Genomic DNA, 21,099 nt, shown 5'->3' with positions numbered 1-21,099 from the left:
ATTTCTGGGTCATTTAGCTCAAAAAATCAATAAATGCATGACAAAAACCAAATGAAGTCAGAAATAGTTGAAAATTGATGATGTGGCCTTGAATGGTGCAATTTGAACACACAAAAGGTCTGGAGTTCAAATAATTCCAAAAAATGAAATCCCTTTTGTAACATATGAGTTTTCGTATGAAACCGTGATACTTCAAAACATATTGTCCGATTTGTACACGAAGTGCGTCCAGTTTTTGCCGCAACCCTCTCAACTTTTTAGCACATGCTATGTGGGTGAAATGATGATACCATGCCAACTTTCAACCTATTTAGAGTTCATTTGTAGTGCTTTTCAATTTCTGGGTCATTTAGCTCAAATAAATCAATAAATAGATGAAAAATACCAAACGAAGTCAGAAATAGTTGAAAATTGATGACGTGGCTTTGAATGGTGCAGTTTGAACACACAAAAGGTCTGGAGTTCAAATAGTTCCAAAAAATGAAATCTCTTTTGTAACAGATGAGTTTTCGTATGAAACCCTCATACTTCGAAAGAGATTGTCCGATTTGTACACGAAGTGCGTCCAGTTTTAACCGCAACGCTTCAACTTTTTAGCACATGCTATGTGGGTGAAATGATGATACCATGCCAACTTTCAACATTTTGAGAGTTCATTTGTAGTACTTTCCAATTTCTGGGTCATTTAGCTCAAATATTTTTCAATAAATGCATGAAAAATACCAATTGAAGTCAGAAATAGTTGAAAATTGATGATGTGGCTTTGAATGGTGCATTTTGAACACACAAAAGGTGTGGAGTTCAACTAATTTCAAAAAATGAAATCCATTTTGAACCAGATGAGTTTTCGTATGAAACCCTCATACTTCGAAAGAGATTGTCCGATTTGTACACGAAGTGCGTCCAGTTTTTGTCGCAACCCTCTCAACTTTTTAGCACATGCTATGTGGGTGAAATGATGATACCATGCCAACTTTCAACATTTTCCGAGTTCATTTGTAGTGCTTTTCAATTTCTGGGTCATTTAGCTCAAATATTTTTCAATAAATGCATGAAAAATACCAATTGAAGTCAGAAATAGTTGAAAATTGATGATGTGGCTTTGAATGGTGCATTTTGAACACACAAAAGGTGTGGAGTTCAACTAATTTCAAAAAATGAAATCCATTTTGAACCAGATGAGTTTTCGTATGAAACCCTCATACTTCGAAAGAGATTGTCCGATTTGTACACGAAGTGCGTCCAGTTTTTGTCGCAACCCTCTCAACTTTTTAGCACATGCTATGTGGGTGAAATGATGATACCATGCCAACTTTCAACATTTTCCGAGTTCATTTGTAGTGCTTTTCAATTTCTGGGTCATTTAGCTCAAATATTTTTCAATAAATGCATGAAAAATACCAATTGAAGTCAGAAATAGTTGAAAATTGATGATGTGGCTTTGAATGGTGCATTTTGAACACACAAAAGGTCTGCATTCCAAATAATTCGAAAAAATGAAAGAATCACTGAAAAACAGTAAGTAGGAAGAAAAAACTATATTCTTTAAAAAAATGTCAACTAATGGGCCACCACGACCTGAATACGACTAGAAACCCAACTGGACAGTTGGGCCAGGATTCAGTCCCGCAGAAAAGCCCAACAGCTAGTGACAGTTTAGGCCCGGAAACCTGCATATGAGCGGAGCTTGAGACAGTGTGCGCCCAAGCGCTTATAAACCACCAAACTTCTCGCTCGGCTAGCAAGGTGGGACTAAACATCTAACCGCACCGCGGCTGTGCGAGGCACACGCCTTTTGTGTCGGTTTGTGGCACAAACCGGGACTAGAGACACACTTTAGTGTCGGTTGGTGGCACAAACCGGGACAAATGGCACCCTTTCGTCCCAGTTGGTTCCACAAACTGGGAGTAAAGGTATCTTCTTCCCCGCCATTTGGCAACTAAAAATTGACCTGTAGTCCCGGTTTGCTAAGTCAACAAGGACGAAAGGGTGGTATTGGTGCCGGTTCGGGCCACCAACTGGGACAGAAGGTTTTCGCATATAGGCGGGAGTTGTCGAAATTTCCCCCAAAACTCTCCCATTGCTCGCCGCCGCCCCCCGAGCCAGTCCTCATCGTCACCGCTCCCAATCGAGTCCTCCTCATCCTCGCCGCCGTCCCCGAGCCCGTCGCCGTCGCCCCGAGCACGTCGCCCTCGCTACCGCCCCCGATCCAGTCCTCCTCGCCGCCGTTGACGCCCCGAGCACGTCGTCGTCGCCGCCCCCCGATCCCGTCGCCGTCGCTGCCCCCGAGCCCGTCGCCATCGCCCCAAGGTCGTCGTCGTCGCGGCCCCGAGCCCGTCGACCCCGGTGAGCTCCTCCTCTGCGCGTGCTCTACTTGTCGCTGCCGCCACCCGTGCATATTGTTGTTCATACAAATTTTGTTCATATATAGATTATACTAGAGATGTATTCGAGATTAAATTCGAGATGTACTAAATTGATTATTGGTTCTAACTGAAAGAAAACTTTTTTGCCTCTTGAGATCTATTGCATTATATATCACAAGTAAGCATGCTCGTGCGTTGCAACGGGGGAGGAGAACAATTATAATATCTTGTAACGTGCAACTGTAGCAAAGTATAAAGCAGGATTCGTTAGTTTGACAAAAGTTCCCAATGGTGTAGCATCCAGACAGTGTCATCCGGCGCCAGGGAGGCACATGCCAAAGTCTAGAAAAAATACATATCAAACGGCATTTTTGTAGGTGAAAGAGAAAAAGTTGTCTATTCTTGTCATGTAGTACTAAACGGATAATATAAGAAAGATACAAATTATCTATTTTAATGTAGCTCACCAGATCGACCGGTGTTGTTTTATATCTGTATGTTGCTAGCTAAAATATTTGAGGTACCTGAGATTTGACAAAATTTTAATATAAAAAATTTCACTATACTGCAAAAAGTTGTTGAGGGAGATAATGCTCGGTGATTATTTGCAGAAACTATATGGATCAAAGAGAACAGTTGTTGGGGGAGATACTGGTCGGTGATTATTTGTCGTATCTCAACGACACCGATGGTTTGGAAGGAGAGGATGACGGCTCGGATGATTGAACAATGGAGGAGGAAGGACATGATCATGATGGCTCCGGTGACCAAAGGACGGAGGAAGGAGACCATGATGACGGCTCCAGTGACCGAACGGAGGAGGGAGATGTTGCAAAGTCCGGCGAGGTATATATATTAATTAAGCCCGAAGGTATGTACATATATTAACACTTCATTATTTCTTATTTTATAGCCCTCCGGATCGAGCCAAACTTCAGTAAATAGACGAGGCCGGAAGAGAAGGTTGCGCATGGTGAAAAGTTCACAATCACAGCAATCGCGGCCGATGGCCTACCGATTGAACCCAAGCTGACCAAGGACGCATTTTCTGCTCAGTGCAGAGCTATTGTTAGGGACAAGATCCCGATCAGCGTTAAGCAATGGAAAAAGCCTAAGGGCGATGACGTCCCTGAAGGTGATTATGTCACCAATAGACAGAAAGATGATCTTTGGACCCGCTGAAGGAAAATTTCACCCTACCGCCAGAGGAAGATCCGAATAAGCCAGTTATAGAGCCACTTGTCAAGGCATGTGCTCTTAAGAAGATGGCACATCTATTCAGGAAGTGGAAGAATGATTTGAAATCAATGTATGTCGACAAAGGGAAGACTCCAAAATTCGTCGACCGATTTGAGAAGATAAGAGATCACTGGCCCGCATTTGTGGCCTACAAGTCATCGGAGAAGAGTAAGAAAATGTCAGAGACAAACAAGAAAAATGTCGCAAAGAAGCAGTATCACCATCGCACTGGGTCAGGTGGCTACCTCAAAGCCCGGCCGTTCTGGGACAAAGCTGAGAATGACCTGATTGCTAAAGGGGTCCAACCACATACATTGAACTGGCCAGAGCGTTCAAGGACATGGTTCTTTGGGATTGGGGGATCTTTGGACCATGAAACAGGGAAGTGTAGTTGGACGGACGAGCAACTTGCAATACCCATGATCAAGTTTCAGAAGTGTATCGCCGCAACGCAAGATGGGACGCTCATTCCAGATAGAGAGAATGAAGAGTTGGCTGAGGCCCTAGGGAATGCTGAGCACCCTGAACGAACACGAGGTACACCAGGCTCCGTTTCGTGGAAGTTTGGGTTTCCTTACGCAAGCGATTATAGAAGCCGGGAGAGAAAGAGGAAAGCGGAGCTGAGCGACATGCAGCAGATCAAGGCAAGACAACAAAAGCTAGAGCAACTTGAGAGCCACTCAGCTACCGGCCAACCATCTCAGCGGCACGAAGCTATGCTAGAAGATACCCCACCATCTCAACGGAGAAGCAGCGTGGCTTCCACGGAGCCCGTTTAGCATGACTTCACGGCTCCTAGCTACCCCGTGGATACTATCACGGAGGCTCAATGTTGCGAGCTTATGATGAAATGTTGGAACCTCACTTTTATGGCGGCTGTCGGCTCTGTTGAACCTCCTCAACCCAACAGAACTTTTCACTGCCTTCTAATTCCACATGGCTATGCTGTTGTGATGGTGGATCAAGTAATGGAGAATTTTGAGCAGCCCGAGCTTGACCCCCCTATAGGTGAAGGGGAGATTCAACTGGTTCATGCTGTGGGGAGTACATGTCTATGGTAGAAGGAGTTCATCAAGCTTCCAAACTGGACGCCTCCGCCTCCTCCTCCTCCGACGACGAGTCAGGGCACTCCTCCTCCTCCTCCTCCGGCGAGTGATGAGGGCACTCCGCCTCCTTCGCTAGCTCCTCCGACGCATGAGGGCACTTCGCCTCCTCTTTCGCCTACTCCGGCATGTCAGAGAAATCCGCCCCTCCTTCGCCTCGTAGGCAACGCCGGAAGACAAACGCTGCCGCTCCGGCTCCTTCTCTCCGGCGGCTAGCAGTACAAGCAGAGGCGGGAAATTCGGTCCATCTCTTAAGCCTCTGCAAAAGTTACCATATGAGAGGACCAAGGAGGAAAACGAGGAGATATGTCGTGCCGAACTGAGGGCCCATTTTGCAAAGAAAACTCCATGTCAGAAGGAGAATCTAGATCCGATGAGAGTGGAACGCACTATCAATCAACTACAGTGTCCACCATCGCCTCCGCCGGATTCCAACTATGACCGCATTCTTAAAAAGATATATGCACAAGCGGTGCAGTTGGGAACTATTTCTAGTGATGCAAGGTTAGCAGAACGAACAAGTGGCAAAACAATTCCCGAGCTCGATATTGTCGTTGCTAATCATCCGGAGATGGTGCCCGGTACCAATCCTGATGATTACTTGGGGGGTGATGTAACAAAAGAACTATATAAATACGTGCACGGGAAGGCTCTCGTCAAACCTGGTCATCCTGCTCTAACAACGATGATGCACAGATTGCATGAGTGGTACAAGAAAACCAGCAGGGAGTCTGGGAAAAAAGTTATGTATGTGGCAGTGAAACTAGAGCATGAATTCATTGGACTTCCATGATTACTATTCAATTTAGGAGTTATTTCAGTTATACAATCAACTAACCCTCAACAAACAACTCATGGCTTTCTACTGTCTGTAAGTATTACTTCTATAGTTAAGTCTCTAGCTCAGCTCGTTCATTGCATGTATATATAATTATCCTCACTATAAATATTATGCAGATTGAAGATCGTCGAATTAAAAAAAGTAGGAATCGTCGACGTTGGGTTCATTAGCCGAGATGCCATAAAGAATTGACGGTACGAAACTCAATCAAAGAGACCGAGAAGAACTTGCTAAACTCGTTCCTTATACATAAAAAAGTGGAAATAATCTTTCCTTACACCTTCAAGTGAGTGTTGTTGTCTTCTTTGTAAACTCGGTTTCGCTTACTCGAGGTTAATTAAGTAATGTAATTGATGAGTTATATATGCGTGCGTAGAGACCACTTTATTCTGCTGTCCATTGATGTTGGCAAGGCAGTAGTAAATGTCTTAGACTCGAGACATAAAGCCGAAGAGGATTATGAGGATATTACTGCAATGCTCAAGAAGTAAGTTCAGTCAATATACCGAGACCATATCGGCATGCAACTTTTGTTAATTTCCTAATATCAAGTAATCATTTCTTTGCTTGGCAGGGTTTGGACGAATTTTGCCAATATGGTTCCCGGTCTAAACAAAGAGTTGTGATTTACGCACCCCAAAGTAAGTAGTACTAGCTAGTTCCGAGCATCTATAATTGATTCAAATTTTCATCAATATATCATTACCATGCTTGCTTATGAGTTTGATTGAACACTATTCTCGTATGTACCCAAAAGAAGGCACTGTTTTATGTGCATACTACGTATGCGAGTTCATTCGCCACTTGACCTCTGAGCGGGTCTTCTTTGAGAAACAATTTCAAGTACGTAAATAATATTCACAATTGTGTTGAGTTTTATTCATATATATACATGTATTGACCCCCTTCTTTAAATTAGATCTTCGAGATGCGGGATCAACTCCTACCATATGATCGCATACGAGGAATTCAAGAGGAATTGGCGGGATTCGTTGTTGACCACGTCATACCTAAAGACGGAGAATGCCATGTGGATTTGTCATTGGATCTTAATTAGATGATGTTTTGGATTAATTGTCAAAGATGTTATATTGTATATATGTAATATCGTCGGATAAATATATGAAAACTTGTTGTTCGACCAAGCATGAAGAAACAGAGGACACTTCTCTCTATTAGCTAGCTAACACAATATGAAACCACTAAATTAACGCACCAACCCCCCAAGCCCCCCACGCCCCCATTCAAAAATAAAACAAAAACCCCAGCTCCGACCACCTCCGGCCATGTGTGACCAACCGAGACTAAAGAACCTCCTGCCCAGGATACACGCAGAGGTCACGTGGAGACCCTTTAGTCCCGCTTAGTAAGGGAACCGGGACTAAAGGTTATGGGATTTACTCCCGACCCTTTAGTCCCGGTTCCAGAACCGGGGCTAATGGGCCTCTGGAACCGGGACAAATGGGCCATTTTCTACTAGTGTTCCCTAAACCAAAGTATGATTACTTTTACATTAATGTAATTTGGACATTCTGTGATAGCTTAAGACAAGATTGGTCATAAAACTACATTCTTCAGAAATTGTATGTTCTCTTCTTCTAAAATGTCATATAGTAGCCACGGGAGTATGTTGAATGATGCGATGTGCTACTAAAAAAGATACAAATAGAAATCACTTATGTAGCATTGAACAACAAAACAAAAATCTCATATGAATATATATTTTATGTATTATATATAGTGAGTACAATAAAGGCATCTAAAAATAGAATATTTAGACAGATTTGTAAATAATAAAACTATTTACATTTCAAATAACTCCAAAAGTTTATATAGAATCAATAATATTGGCAAAGGTACGAGTGTAAATTTGAAGTAACTCCTGAATTGTGTGCAACCAATCAGTTCCGTTGTGATTATCTTATCGAAAGGCATAATGGAGTTAATATAAAATTAAATAAAAATTAAATATATCTGTAACGACTAAGATAAGGGGGTGGTTGAGCAACGCTCAATATAAATTGTAAGGCATTCCGCCTTGCCAGATTATTGTAGTTATACCAAAAATATTCAGATGCCCATTGTAAGTTACACGTACTCAAATCGAGATTCTATGGATATGTATTTCTCATATTGCATCTTAATTAAATATATAATTATGAAGTATAAATACTAACAATAGTTGTTGGATATGTACAAACATAGATAGGTTGACCACGGATGGGTAGCAAATTGAATCTCTACTATTAAAGCAGGATCGAACGTCGTGATGGTTCAACCTCCCAACGATGGTTCGACCTCTCCATCCCATGAAAAATGTCACCTGAGCCCACGTATGAGATTCATCCAACAGCCACGACCCAGTCACGCACCTGCCACGCCCAGCCACGACCTGTTGGGGAACGTCGCATGGGAAACAAAAATTTTCCTACGCGCACGAAGACCTATCATGGTGATGTCCATCTACGAGAGGGGATGAGTGATCTATGTACCCTAGTAGATCGTACAGCAGAAGCGTTAGTGAACGCGGTTGATGTAGTGGAACGTCCTCACGTCCCTCGATCCGCCCCGCGAACAATCCCGCGATCAGTCCCACGATATAGTACCGAACGAACGGCACCTCCGCGTTCAGCACACGTACAGCTCGACGATGATCTCGGCCTTCTTGATCCAGCAAGAGAGACGGAGAGATAGAAGAGTTCTCCGGCAGCGTGACGGCGCTCCGGAGGTTGGTGATGAACTTGTCTCAGCAGGGCTCCGCCCGAGCTCCGCAGAAGCGCGATCTAGAGGAAAAACCGTGGAGGTATGTGGTCGGGCTGCCGTGGAAAAGTCGTCTCAAATCAGCCCTAAAACCCCACTATATATAGGAGGAGGAGGGGGGAGACTTGCCTTGGGGTCCAAGGACTCCCAAGGGAGTCGGCCGAGCCAAGGGGGAAGGTCTCCCCCTCCCAAACCGAAATCTACTTGGTTTGGAAGGTGGAGTCCTTCTTCCCTTTCCCACCTCCTTCTTTTTTTTTTGCTTTCCTCTTTGATTTTCTTTCTTATGCGCATAGGCCTCTCTTGGGCTATCTCACCAGCCCACTAAGGGCTGGTGCGGCACCCCAAACATCCATGGGCTTCCCTGGGGTGGGTGGGCCCCCCCGGTGAACTCCCGGAACCCATTCGTCATTCCCGGTACATTCCCGGTAACTCCAAAAACCTTCCGGTAATCAAATGAGGTCATCCTATATATCAATCTTCGTTTCCGGACCATTCCGGAAACCCTCGTGACATCCGTGATCTCATCCGGGACTCCGAACAACATTCGGTAACCAACCATATAACTCAAATACGCATAAAACAACGTCGAACCTTAAGTGTGCAGACCCTGCGGGTTCGAGAACTATGTAGACATGACCCGAGAGACTCCTCGGTCAATATCCAATAGCGGGACCTGGATGCCCATATTGGATCCTACATATTCTACGAAGATCTTATCGTTTGAACCTCAGTGCCAAGGATTCATATAATCCCGTATGTCATTCCCTTTGTCCTTCGGTATGTTACTTGCCCGAGATTCGATCGTCAGTATCCGCATACCTATTTCAATCTTGTTTACCGGCAAGTCTCTTTACTTGTTCCGTAATACGAGATCCCGTAACTTACACTAAGTCACATTGCTTGCAAGGCTTGTGTGTGATGTTGTATTACCGAGTGGGCCCCGAGATACCTCTCCGTCACACGGAGTGACAAATCCCAGTCTCGATCCATACTAACTCAACGAAAACCTTTGGAGATACCTGTAGAGCATCTTTATAGTCACCCAGTTACGTTGCGACGTTTGATACACACAAAGCATTCCTCTGGTGTCCGTGAGTTATATGTTCTCATGGTCATAGGAACAAATACTTGACACGCAGAAAACAATAGCAACAAAATGACACGATCAACATGCTACGTCTATTAGTTTGGGTCTAGTCCATCACATGATTCTCCTAATGATGTGATCCCGTTATCAAGTGACAACACTTGCCTATGGCCGGGAAACCTTGACCATCTTTGATCAACGAGCTAGTCAACTAGAGGCTTACTAGGGACAGTGTTTTGTCTATGTATCCACACAAGTATTGTGTTTCCAATCAATACAATTATAGCATGGATAATAAACGATTGTCATGAACTATGAAATATAATAATAACTAATTTATTATTGCCTCTAGGGCATATTTCCAACAGTCTCCCACTTGCACTAGAGTCAATAATCTAGTTCACATCACCATGTGATTCCAACGAATCCAACACCCATATAGTTATGGGGTCTGATCACGTCTTGCTCGTGAGAGAGGTTTTAGTCAACGGTTCTGAAACTTTCAGATCCGTGCATTCTTTACAAATCTTTATGTCATCTTATAGATGCTGCTACTACGTGCTATTCGGAAATGCTCCAAATATCTACTCTACTATACGAATCCGTTTCACTACTCATAGTTATCCGGATTAGTGTCAAAGCTTGCATCGACGTAACCCTTTACGAAGAACTCTTTAACCACCTCCATAATCGAGAAAAATTCCTTAGTCCATTAGTTACTAAGGATAAATTTTGACCGTTGCTAGTGATTCAATCATGGATCACTCTCTGTACCTCTCAACATACTTTGAGTCAAGGCACACATCAGGTGCGGTACACAGCATGGCATACTTTAGATTCTACGGCTAAGGCATAGAAGATGACCTTCGTCTATTCTCTTTATTCTGCCGTTGTCGGGTTTTGAGTCTTACTCAAATTCACACCTTACAACGCAACCAAGAACTCCTTCTTTGCTGATCTATTTTGAACTCCTCCAAAAACTTGTCAAGGCCTGCATCTTATTGAAAATTTCATTAAGCGCTTTTGATCTATCTCCATAGATCTTTGATGCTCAACGTTCCAGTAGCGCAATCCAGGTATTCCTTTGAAAACTCCTTTCAAACAACCTTGTATGCTTTACAGAAATTCTACATCACTTCTGATCCACAATATGTCACCCACATATACTTATCAGAAATTCTATAGTGCTCCCACTCACTTCTTTGGAAATACAAGTTTCTCATAAACTTTGTACAAACCCAAAATCTTTGATCATCTCATCAAAGTGTATATTCCAACTCCGAGACGCTTGCACCAGTCCATTGAAGGATCACTGGAGCTTGCATACTTGCTAGTATCTTTAGGATCGACAAAACCATCTGGTTGTATCACATACAATGTTTGCTCAAGGAAACCGTCGAGGAAACAATGTTTTGACATCCTACATGCAATATTTCATAAATAATGCATCAACAACTAACATAATTCTAACAGACCTTTAGCATCGCTACGAGTGAGAAAGTCTCATCATAGTCAACTGTTTGATCTTGTCGAAAACATCTTTGCGACAAGTCGAGCTTTTCTTAATAGTGACTTATCACCATCATCGTCTGTCTTCTTTTAATGATCCATTTTACTTAATAGTCCTATGACCATCAAGTAGTTCTACCAAAGTCTACACTTTGTTTTCACACATGGATCATCTCTCGGATTTCATGGCTTCCAGCCATTTGTCGGAATCTGGGCCCACCATCGCTTTCTCCATAACTCGCAGGTTCACTGTTGCTCAACAACATGACCTCCAAGACAGGGTTACCGTACTACTCTGCAGCAGTACGCGACCTTGTCGACCTACGAGGTTTGTAGTAACTTGATTCGAAGCTCAATGATCACCATCATCAGCTTCCACTTCAATTGGTGTAGGCGCCACAGGAACAACTTCCTACGCCCTGCTACACACTGTTTGAAGTGATGGTTCAATAACCTCATCAAGTTCTACTACCCTCCCACTCAATTCTTTCGAGAGAAACCTTTCCTCGAGAAAGGATCCGTTTCTAGAAACAAACACTTTGCTTTCGGATCTGAGATAGGAGATGTACCCAACTGTTTTGGATATCCTATGAAGATGCATTTATCCGCTTTGGGTTCGAGCTTATCAGACTGAAACTTTTTCACATAAGTGTCGAAGCCCCAAACTTTCAAGAAACGACAGTTTAGATTTCTCTAAACCTCAGTCTATACTGTGTCATCTCAACGGAAATACGCGGTGCCCTATTTAAAGTGAGTGCGGTTGTCTCTAATGCATAACCCATAAACGATAGTGGTAATTCGATAAGAGACATCATAGTATGCACCATACCAAATAGTGCGTGGCTATGACGTTCAGACACATCATCACACTATGATGTTCCAGGTGGCATGAACTGCGAAACAATTTCCACATTGTCTTAACTGCGTAACAAAACTCGTAACTCAGATATTCATTTCCATGATCATATCGTAGACAGTTTATCCTCTTGTTACGACGAACTTCACTCTGAAACGGAATTGAACTTTTCAACATTTCAGACTTGTGATTCATTAAGTAAATACTCCTGTATCTACTCAAATCGTGAGTGAAGTAAGAACATAATGATATCCACTGCGTGCCTCAGCACCCATTGGACTGCATACATCAAAATGTATCACTTCCAACAAGTTACTATCTTATTTCATCTCAATGAAAACAAGGCCTTGCTCATGTGGTATGATTTGCATGTCACTAGTGATTCGAAATCAGGTGAGTACAAAGATCCATCAGCATGGAGCCTCTTCATGCAATTTATACTAACATGACTCAAGCGGCAGTGCCACAAGTAAGTGGTACTATCATCATTAACTCGTATCTTCTGGCACCAATATCATGAACATGTGTAACACTACGATCGAGATTCAATAAACCATTGAAGGTGAATATTCAAGAAAATAGAGTAACCATTATTCTCTTTAAATGAATAATCGTATTGCAATAAACACGATCCAATCATGTTCATGCTTAATGCAAGCACCAAATAACAATTAGTTAGGTTTAACACCAATCCCGATGGTAGAGGGAGCGTGCGACGTTTGATCATATCAACCTTGGAAACACTTCCAACATGTATCGTCACCTCACCTTTAGCTAGTCTCCGTTTATGTCATAGCTTTCATTTCGTGTTACTAATCACTTAGCAACCGAACCGGTATCCAATACCCTCATGCTACTAGGAGTACTAGTAAAGTACACATCAACATCATGTATATAAAATATACTTCTTTCGACTTTTGCCAGCTTTCTTATCTACCAAGTATCTAGAGTTGCTCCGCCTCAGTGACTGTTCCCCTCATTACAGAAGCACTTAGTCTCGGGTTTGGGTTTAATCTTGGGTCTCTTCATTAGTGCAGCAACTGTTTTTCCGTTTCACGAAGTATCCCTTCTAGCCCTTGCCTTTCTTGAAACTTAGTGGTTTTACAAACCATCAACTATTGATGCTCCTTCTTGATTTCTACTTTCGCAGTGTCAAACATCGCAAATCGCTCAAGGATCATTGTATCTATCCTTGATATGTTATAGTTCATCACGAAGCTCTCATAGCTTGGTGGCAGTGACTTTGGAGAACCATCACTATCTCATCTGGAAGATTAACTCCCACTTGATTCAAGTGATTGTCGTACTCAGACAATCTGAGCACACGCTCAATGATTGAGCTTTTCTCCTTTACTTCGTGGACAAAGTATCTTGTTGGAGGTCTCGTACCTCTTAACAAGGGCACAAGAATGAAATCACAATTTCATCTCTTTAGAACAACACTTATGTTCCGTGACGTTTTACAACGTTTTCGGCGCCTTGCTTCTAAGCCATTAAGTATTTTGCACTGAACTATCGTGTAGTCATCAGAAACGTGTATGTCGGATGTTCATAGCATCCACAGACGACGCTCGAGGTGCAGCACACCGAGTGGTGCATTAAGGACATAAGCCTTCTGCGCAGCAACGAGGACAATCCTCTTCAAAGTTTGCTACTATCAACTTTCAACTAAATTTTCTCTAGGAACATATAAAAAACAATAGAGCTATAGCGCAAGCTACATCGTAATTCGCAAAGACCATTAGACTATGTTCATGACAATTAGTTCAATTAATCATATTACTTAAGAACTCCCACTCAAAAAGTACATCTCTCTAGTCATTTGAGTGGTTCATGATCCACTTACACTAGCTCAAGTCCGATCATCACGTGAGTTGACTATAGTTTCAGTGGTAAGCATCCCTATGCTAATCATATCATCTATATGATTCATGATCGACCTTTCGGTCTCATGTGTTCCGAGGCCATGTCTGCACATGCTAGGCTCGTCAAGCTTAACCCGAGTGTTCCGCGTGCGCAACTGTTTTGCACCCGTTGTATGTGAACGTTGAGTCTATCACACCCGATCATCACGTGGTGTCTCGAAACGACGAACTGTAGCAACGGTGCATAGTCGGGGAGAACACAATTTCATCTTGAAATTTTAGTGAGAGATCACCCCATAATGCTACCGTCGTTCTAAGCAAAATAAGGTGCATAAAAGGATTAACATCACATGCAATTCATAAGTGACATGATATGGCCATCATCACGTGCTTCTTGATCTCCATCACCAAAGCACCGACACGATCTTCTTGTCACCGGCGCCACACCATGATCTCCATCAATGTGTCGCCATCGGGGTTGTCGTGCTACTCATGCTATTACTACTAAAGCTACGTCCTAGCAATATAGTAAACGGATCTGCAAGCACAAACGTTAGTATAAAGACAACCCTATGGCTCCTGCCGGTTGCCGTACCATCGACGTGCAAGTCGATATTATCTATTACAAGATGATCATCTCATACATCCAATATATCACATCACATCGTTGGCCATATCACATCACAAGCATACCCTGCAAAAACAAGTTAGACGTCCTCTAATTTTGTTGTTGCGTGTTTTACGTGGTGACCATGGGTATCTAGTAGGATCGCATCTTACTTACGCAAACACCACAACGGAGATATATGAATTTCTGTTTAACCTCATCCAAGGACCTCCTCGGTCAATTCCGATTCAACTAAAGTTGGAGAAACTGACACCCGCCAGTCATCTTTGTGCAAGGGAGTTACTCGTAGCGATGAAACCAGTCTCTCGTAAGCGTACGAGTAATGTCGGTCCGAGCCGCTTCGATCCAACAATACCGCGGAATCAAGAAAAGATTAAGGGGGGCAGCAAAACTCACATCACCGCCCACAAAAACTTTTGTGTTCTACTCGAGAAGACATCTACGCATGAACCTAGCTCTGATACCACTGTTGGGGAACGTCGCATGGGAAACAAAAAAATTCCTACGCGCACGAAGACCTATCATGGTGATGTCCATCTACGAGAGGGGATGAGTGATCTACGTACCCTTGTAGATCGTACAACAGAAGCGTTAGTGAACGCGGTTGATGTAGTGGAACGTCCTCACGTCCCTCGATCCGCCCTGCGAACAATCCCGCGATCAGTCCCACGATCTAGTACCGAACGGACGGCACCTCCGCGTTCAGCACACGTACAGCTCGACGATGATCTCGGCCTTCTTGATCCAGCAAGAGAGACGGAGAGGTAGAAGAGTTCTCCGGAAGCGTGACGGCGCTCCAGAGGTTGGTGATGACCTTGTCTCAGCAGGGCTCCGCCCGAGCTCCGTAGAAGCGCGATCTAGAGGAAAAACCGTGGAGGTATGTGGTCGGGCTGCCGTGGAAAAGTCGTCTCAAATCAGCCCTAAAACCCCACTATATATAGGAGGAGGAGGGGGGAGACTTGCCTTGGGGTCCAAGGACTCCCAAGGGAGTCGGCCGAGCCAAGGGGGAAGGTCTCCCCCTCCCAAACCGAAATCTACTTGGTTTGGAAGGTGGAGTCCTTCTTCCCTTTCCCACCTCCTTTTTTTTCCTTTCCTCTTTGATTTTATTTCTTATGTGCATAGGCCTCTCTTGGGCTGTCTCACCAGCCCACTAAGGGCTGGTGCGGCACCCCAAACACCCATGGGCTTCCCCGGGGTGGGTGGGCCCCCCCGGTGAACTCCCGGAACCCATTCGTCATTCCCGGTACATTCCCGGTAACTCCGAAAACCTTCCGGTAATCAAATGAGGTCATCCTATATATCAATCTTCGTTTCCGGACCATTCCGGAAACCCTCGTGACGTCCGTGATCTCATCCGAGACTCCGAACAACATTCGGTAACCAACCATATAACTCAAATACGCATAAAACAACGTCGAACCTTAAGTGTGCAGACCCTGCGGGTTCGAGAACTATGTAGAGATGACCCGAGAGACTCCTCGGTCAGTATCCAATAGCGGGACCTGGATGCCCATATTGGATCCTACATATTCTACGAAGATCTTATTGTTTGAACCTCTGTGCCAAGGATTCATATAATCCCGTATGTCATTCCCTTTGTCCTTCGGTATGTTACTTGCCCGAGATTCGATCGTCAGTATCCGCATACCTATTTCAATCTCGTTTACCGGCAAGTCTCTTTACTCGTTCCGTAATACAAGATCCCGTAACTTACACTAAGTCACATTGCTTGCAAGGCTTGTGTGTGATGTTGTATTACCGAGTGGGCCCCGAGATACCTCTCCGTCACACGGAGTGACAAATCCCAGTCTCGATTCATACTAACTGAACGAACACCTTTGGAGATACCTGTAGAGCATCTTTATAGTCACCCAGTTACGTTGTGACGTTTGATACACACAAAACATTCCTCCGGTGTCCGTGAGTTATATGATCTCATGGTCATAGGAACAAATACTTGACACGCAGAAAACAGTAGCAACAAAATGACACGATCAACATGCTACGTCTATTAGTTTGGGTCTAGTCCATCACATGATTCTCCTAATGATGTGATCCCGTTATCAAGTGACAATACTTGCCTATGGCCAGGAAACCTTGACCATCTTTGATCAACGAGCTAGTCAACTAGAGGCTTACTAGGGACAGTGTTTTGTCTATGTATCCACACAAGTATTGTGTTTCCTATCAATACAATTATAGCATGGATAATAAACGATTATCATGAACTAAGAAATATAATAATAACTAATTTATTATTGCCTCTAGGGCATATTTCCAACACGACCCACTCACGCACCTCCCGTCCCCCATCTCCCCCAACCCCCTCGCTCTCGATCCCATCTCTCTCTCGATTTTTTTGCCAACGTCGGCCTCCTCTTTCATCTCCCATGGCCTCTAGCAACAATAGGAAAGGGTAGGTAGATCCATCTCGCACACTTCTTCCTGCCATCGTCATCGTCCTCCACTTGACCACCCTAAGCTTCTGCAATTTGGGTGCTTCCGCGATTTGGGGGAGTGGGCGGGCGGGGGGTTGGACCTGGAGCAGGAGAGGAAGACGGAGAGGTCGCTGAAGGCGCTGGTGGCAACGGCGCCGGTGAGCCCCAACAGCGACAGCGTGGCCGCACGTCCGACCCACGCTGCGGCTCCCTCGTCCGACGGCGGGGGCGGAGGAGATGGAGGTGGAGGCGTGGGGGCCTTGGGTTGGGCTGGGTGGAGAGCCGCCGGAGGAAGAGGGGGCAGAGGTGGAGGTGGAGGCGGCGTGGCGGTGAGCCGCCAACATTTTCGTCGTCGCTGTCGGCGGTGGCGGGGGAGGAAGTGGGGAGAGGAAGAGAGAGAATTGCAGCCCCGCGGTGGCGGCGACTGTTGGCAAGGGTTCGTTCGGAAGAGCACGTGGCGTACAAGATCGCGTGGTGATCCAACGACCAGAGGTTCAACTCCGTAGAGGACGCCATTGCAGGTGCGTCGATGTCAAACTTCTCCTCCATTGCCATTGTCTGACCTAGATTCTTCTCCACGCGCCACCGCCTCCCTTGCGAGGCCGCCACACCATGGGTCTCGCTGGCACAACAACTGTCTCGTCCGTCCAAATCGCTGACTCCTCTGCTCTAGATCTGGCCCGCGTTGAACCCCTCGGAAGATCGGGAGAGCGGCGCTCATCTTCCAGCATGTAGGGCGGCTTGTGCCCATGTCCGTGTCGCTGTGCTCCGAGCTCTCCTCCACGGTACGCGCACGCTCTCTCCCTCGCTTGTTCGGGCTTTGAGTCGATTTGGTTTTGGTGGCGCTTGACTCGTGGTGCGGGTCTCGCCAGGTCCACGGCGAGGCCTCAAGGAGGTTCTGGATCGAGGACGACGCCTTCTGGAAGGACGGCGCGCCGTTCGAGATTGTCGGCGGCGACGTGCACTACTTCCGCATTGTCCCCCAGGTGAACTGTTTCCGCACTCTTCCGACTGACGCTGTAATCTGCTGGAGTGGACTGCTTCAGTCCATAAATTCGCGATGACAGAAATTGAATTTTGTACATGATCTTACAGAATTTTGGCGCATTTCAGAAACCGTGTACTATTAGATTACTAATAATTCTATAAAGTGCGTTCAATCTATCACACACTGTATCCAACAAATCGGGTGACCTTGAGCTTGCATGGCTGTGATAGATTGACGAAATTGCGACGTCTCTTTGAAATATTTTATAAATTGCGACAATTAATATGGATGGGAAGGAGTAGCATTTTTTTTGTCATACTCTCATTCTATTTTTTGGTGCACCCAGCTTATTAAATGGCTGAACATGCTATCTATGATCAATTTATTTTATTGATAGGGTAATAAATGTTTCTGTATATCTTTCTGATCTGGGTTTGTATCTAGAAACCATGGCCCAATTATAAGCTTATGTTCTTTCATATATCTTATTGCGAGCTTACATGCACGTTGCATTCTCTATGTGCAGTACTGGAAAGATCGCCTTTTAGGGGCTAAGGCACTAGGTCTGAACACAATTCAAACATATGTTCCTTGGAATTTGCACGAGCCAGAACCACAGAGCTGGGAACTCAAGGGTTTCGCTGACATTGAATCGTATCTAAGACTTGCTCAAGAATTGGAAATGCTTGTCATGCTTCGTGTAGGTCCTTATATTTGTGGAGGTAATTTCATTGCTTATTGAAATTTTACCATTTCAGCATGTCAATATGACTACCAATATAATCATATCTGTGTACTAAGAATAGCAAAGAACTAACCAGATTTATAAACTTCAGGAAAAGAACTAAATAATCGAAATAGTCACCCCTTCATCCTCTAAATATCTATTTCATAGTCTGCCGACTTATGTCAGAATAAGGCCTTCTATCTCTCTACCTTACATAATCTCTAATCTTACCCCTATAAAAGACCCAGGTGGTGATGATGGTGTGTCTGCCATCCGATCTGCGTCTAACACCTACGACGTAAACTGTGGTATTTATGCAAGAAAACCCTGCCACTCTGCTTCATGGTTACAGAAAAACCCTTAATCTCTCCAAAACATCTTTCCCCATCTCAAACAAATAAGAGTTATACATTTTGGATGAACTCTGTCATATTCCAATGCGAGGGTGACTATTTTTAAGTTCTTGAACATGTATTAGTCTGTTTTGGATCCATTGTAACGCACATGCTTTTGCTATATGATTTGGATCCATGTCTTGACTGAATTTGCTATATGTGATGTACAGATTGTGTTGTAGATGTTATAGCTGCATGCCATGATCATTTAGGTTTTATTTTAAGTAGAGTGCTAATCTGCTTGTGCTTGAACCAATTTAGGCCGTGTTTGGAATAGGTGTAAACAAATACAGATGTATTGTTCATTATATTACTATATAAAATAATAAAATGTACATAATTAAGGAAGTTAAGTTTGATACCAAACATGAAACTAAATATAAAACCAGAGTAAATCTGTGGAATGTACAATAAGATGTTTTATACCCTTTTAAAAGAAATAATAAGAGGGTATCCTTATATTACTAGAGAAAATAGCAAGCCAGATTTGTATACAAAAAGTTCCTTAACTTGCTCTGAATCCCTTTTTGCTTCATTTCGATTCAGGAAGGATTCTGATACCATCATGCAGAGGAAACTTACCTAATGCTTGCGTACTGGCTCCCAAACACGCCTCATACATTGCCTATAAATGCTACCCACCGTGTGGGCATTGGAGCTTTTGTAATGAATGACAAAAGAGAGGTACCGAATAAATATGAAAGCACAATTTAAAGGATTCAGATGATCATGCATGTGTGCCACCTTTCTAGCCTTTTAAAATCGACTTTATAGGTAAATTATGTATCTTGCATCATCACAAGGACTCAATTTTTTTGCAGGTATTGGTTGTCCAGGAAAAAAACGATGTACTTAAGGGGCTTGGTATATGGAAATTCCCAACTCGAGTTGTTGAACCAGTAAAAAATTCTGATCTAGACTTGTAGAGATGTTATCCACAGATCTTTCTTTGGCACCTTCTCTCATTATAATCTTAAAGATCTTGATTCATGTAGGGGGAAGATATAAACATTGGAGTTGTAAGAGAAGTAAAAGAAGAGACAGGGGTATGTATGTATTACATAGCATATAGGTAAACTGATCCTGACAGAATACTGCTATAGCTACTCATGCTCTTCTTTTTCTTCCTGGATTATGTATTAGGTTGATGCAAAATTCGTCGAGGTAGTTTCCTTCAGGTAACAACTGGAACTAATTGTCCTTCCTTTTCACTCCTCCATTTTTTAAAGATCCATAGTACAATCATGTTTTTTGCAAAAGTCAATGTGATACCAACTTAGTAGGTAATATACATTTATGTGACAGCTAGCTGCCTTCTGGTACAACATGCAAGATATGTGCTTGAGATGATAAGGAGGTTACTGAGATCTTTTGACGCTAATCTCCATAACCTTCTGCTAGCAAGAATAATCTAGGAAAAAGTGAAAATGGAACATGTATTATCAGAGCAAACACTAAATGGAAATTAAATAGTGAAACCTTCTTTTCTTTTGATCTATTTCAATGACTACATATTTTTTTGGCGAGAACCATATGAATAGCTTGAAGTGTGAACTAACTGTTGTCTATCTCATGTGGGTATCTCTATCTACCAATGTGCAGGCAGAGCCACAAAGCTTATTTTGAAAAATTGGATCTATTTTTTGTGTGCATCCTAAGGCCACTTTCCGTCGACATTACTAAACAAGAGTCGGAAATCGAGGATGCTCAGGTAATTTAGATCTGCATCAGCATCAAGTTGTTTAATGCCACTCTTAGAAAAGTAGACATTTTTTATTGGTTTACTTCACTACATTAACTACATGTGTGTGAATACTCTGTTGACACTCCGCTTCTCAAATGCAGTGGATGCCGGTGGAGGAATTTGCGGCACAACCATTCGTCCAAAAATATGAACTCGTGAAGTACATTCTCGAGGTCGGCCTGGCTAAGGTCGATAAGGAATACGCGGGATTTTCACCAATCAGCATAAAATCAGCGTTCTCGGAGAAACAATCCTTGTTTAACATGAACAGGAGGGACCTGGAGAAAGCCTCAGGATCCATCAGTACACAAAAAGATAGCTGAGATTTCAGTCGGAGTTACGAAAGGGTCGATGCACTCATACTCGGTTATTTTGTTGCTCGAAGGGTAGATGTTTTATATAGTAAACCTATTTTATCGATGGTGGCATGGTTTTGGTGAACACATCAGACCTGAAATGGAGTAGAGCTGGACGATGAAAAACATCTTATTGTACACTCCACAAATTTACTCTGTTTTATGTTTAGTGTCATGTTTGGTATCAAACTTAACTT

At 43.5% G+C, this 21,099-nt stretch overlaps 1 protein-coding gene across 1 annotated transcript; it reads left to right on the top strand.

Annotated features, from left to right (window-relative positions):
* The first annotated feature begins 19,372 nt into the window (after positions 1–19,372).
* On the top strand, positions 19,373–20,892 carry LOC123404141 (nudix hydrolase 2-like). Its single transcript, XM_045098065.1, has 6 exons — positions 19,373–19,486; positions 19,624–19,701; positions 19,798–19,848; positions 19,946–19,980; positions 20,405–20,513; positions 20,648–20,892. The coding sequence occupies exons 1-6, from the start codon at positions 19,388–19,390 to the stop codon at positions 20,867–20,869; spliced, it is 594 nt and encodes a 197-aa protein (XP_044954000.1). The 5' UTR covers positions 19,373–19,387; the 3' UTR covers positions 20,870–20,892.
* The last annotated feature ends 207 nt before the right edge of the window (positions 20,893–21,099 follow it).

The sequence above is a fragment of the Hordeum vulgare genome, chromosome 6H (assembly GCF_904849725.1).
Source record: "Hordeum vulgare subsp. vulgare chromosome 6H, MorexV3_pseudomolecules_assembly, whole genome shotgun sequence".
NCBI classification, from domain to species: Eukaryota; Viridiplantae; Streptophyta; class Magnoliopsida; order Poales; family Poaceae; genus Hordeum; species Hordeum vulgare.
Note: the sequence above shows the minus strand (reverse complement) of the source record. Positions and strands in the feature narration are given on the sequence as shown.

What these genes read in the sequence shown, in the direction of transcription:
- LOC123404141 (XM_045098065.1), top strand. Translation starts at nt 19,388, where the DNA reads ATGCTTGCGTACTGGCTCCCAAACACGCCTCATACATTGCCTATAAAT. An exon ending in TAATGAATGACAAAAGAGAG is followed by an intron (nt 19,487 to 19,623) that starts GTACCGAATAAA and finishes ATTTTTTTGCAG; the next exon opens with GTATTGGTTGTCCAGGAAAA. An exon ending in AAGTAAAAGAAGAGACAGGG is followed by an intron (nt 19,849 to 19,945) that starts GTATGTATGTAT and finishes ATTATGTATTAG; the next exon opens with GTTGATGCAAAATTCGTCGA.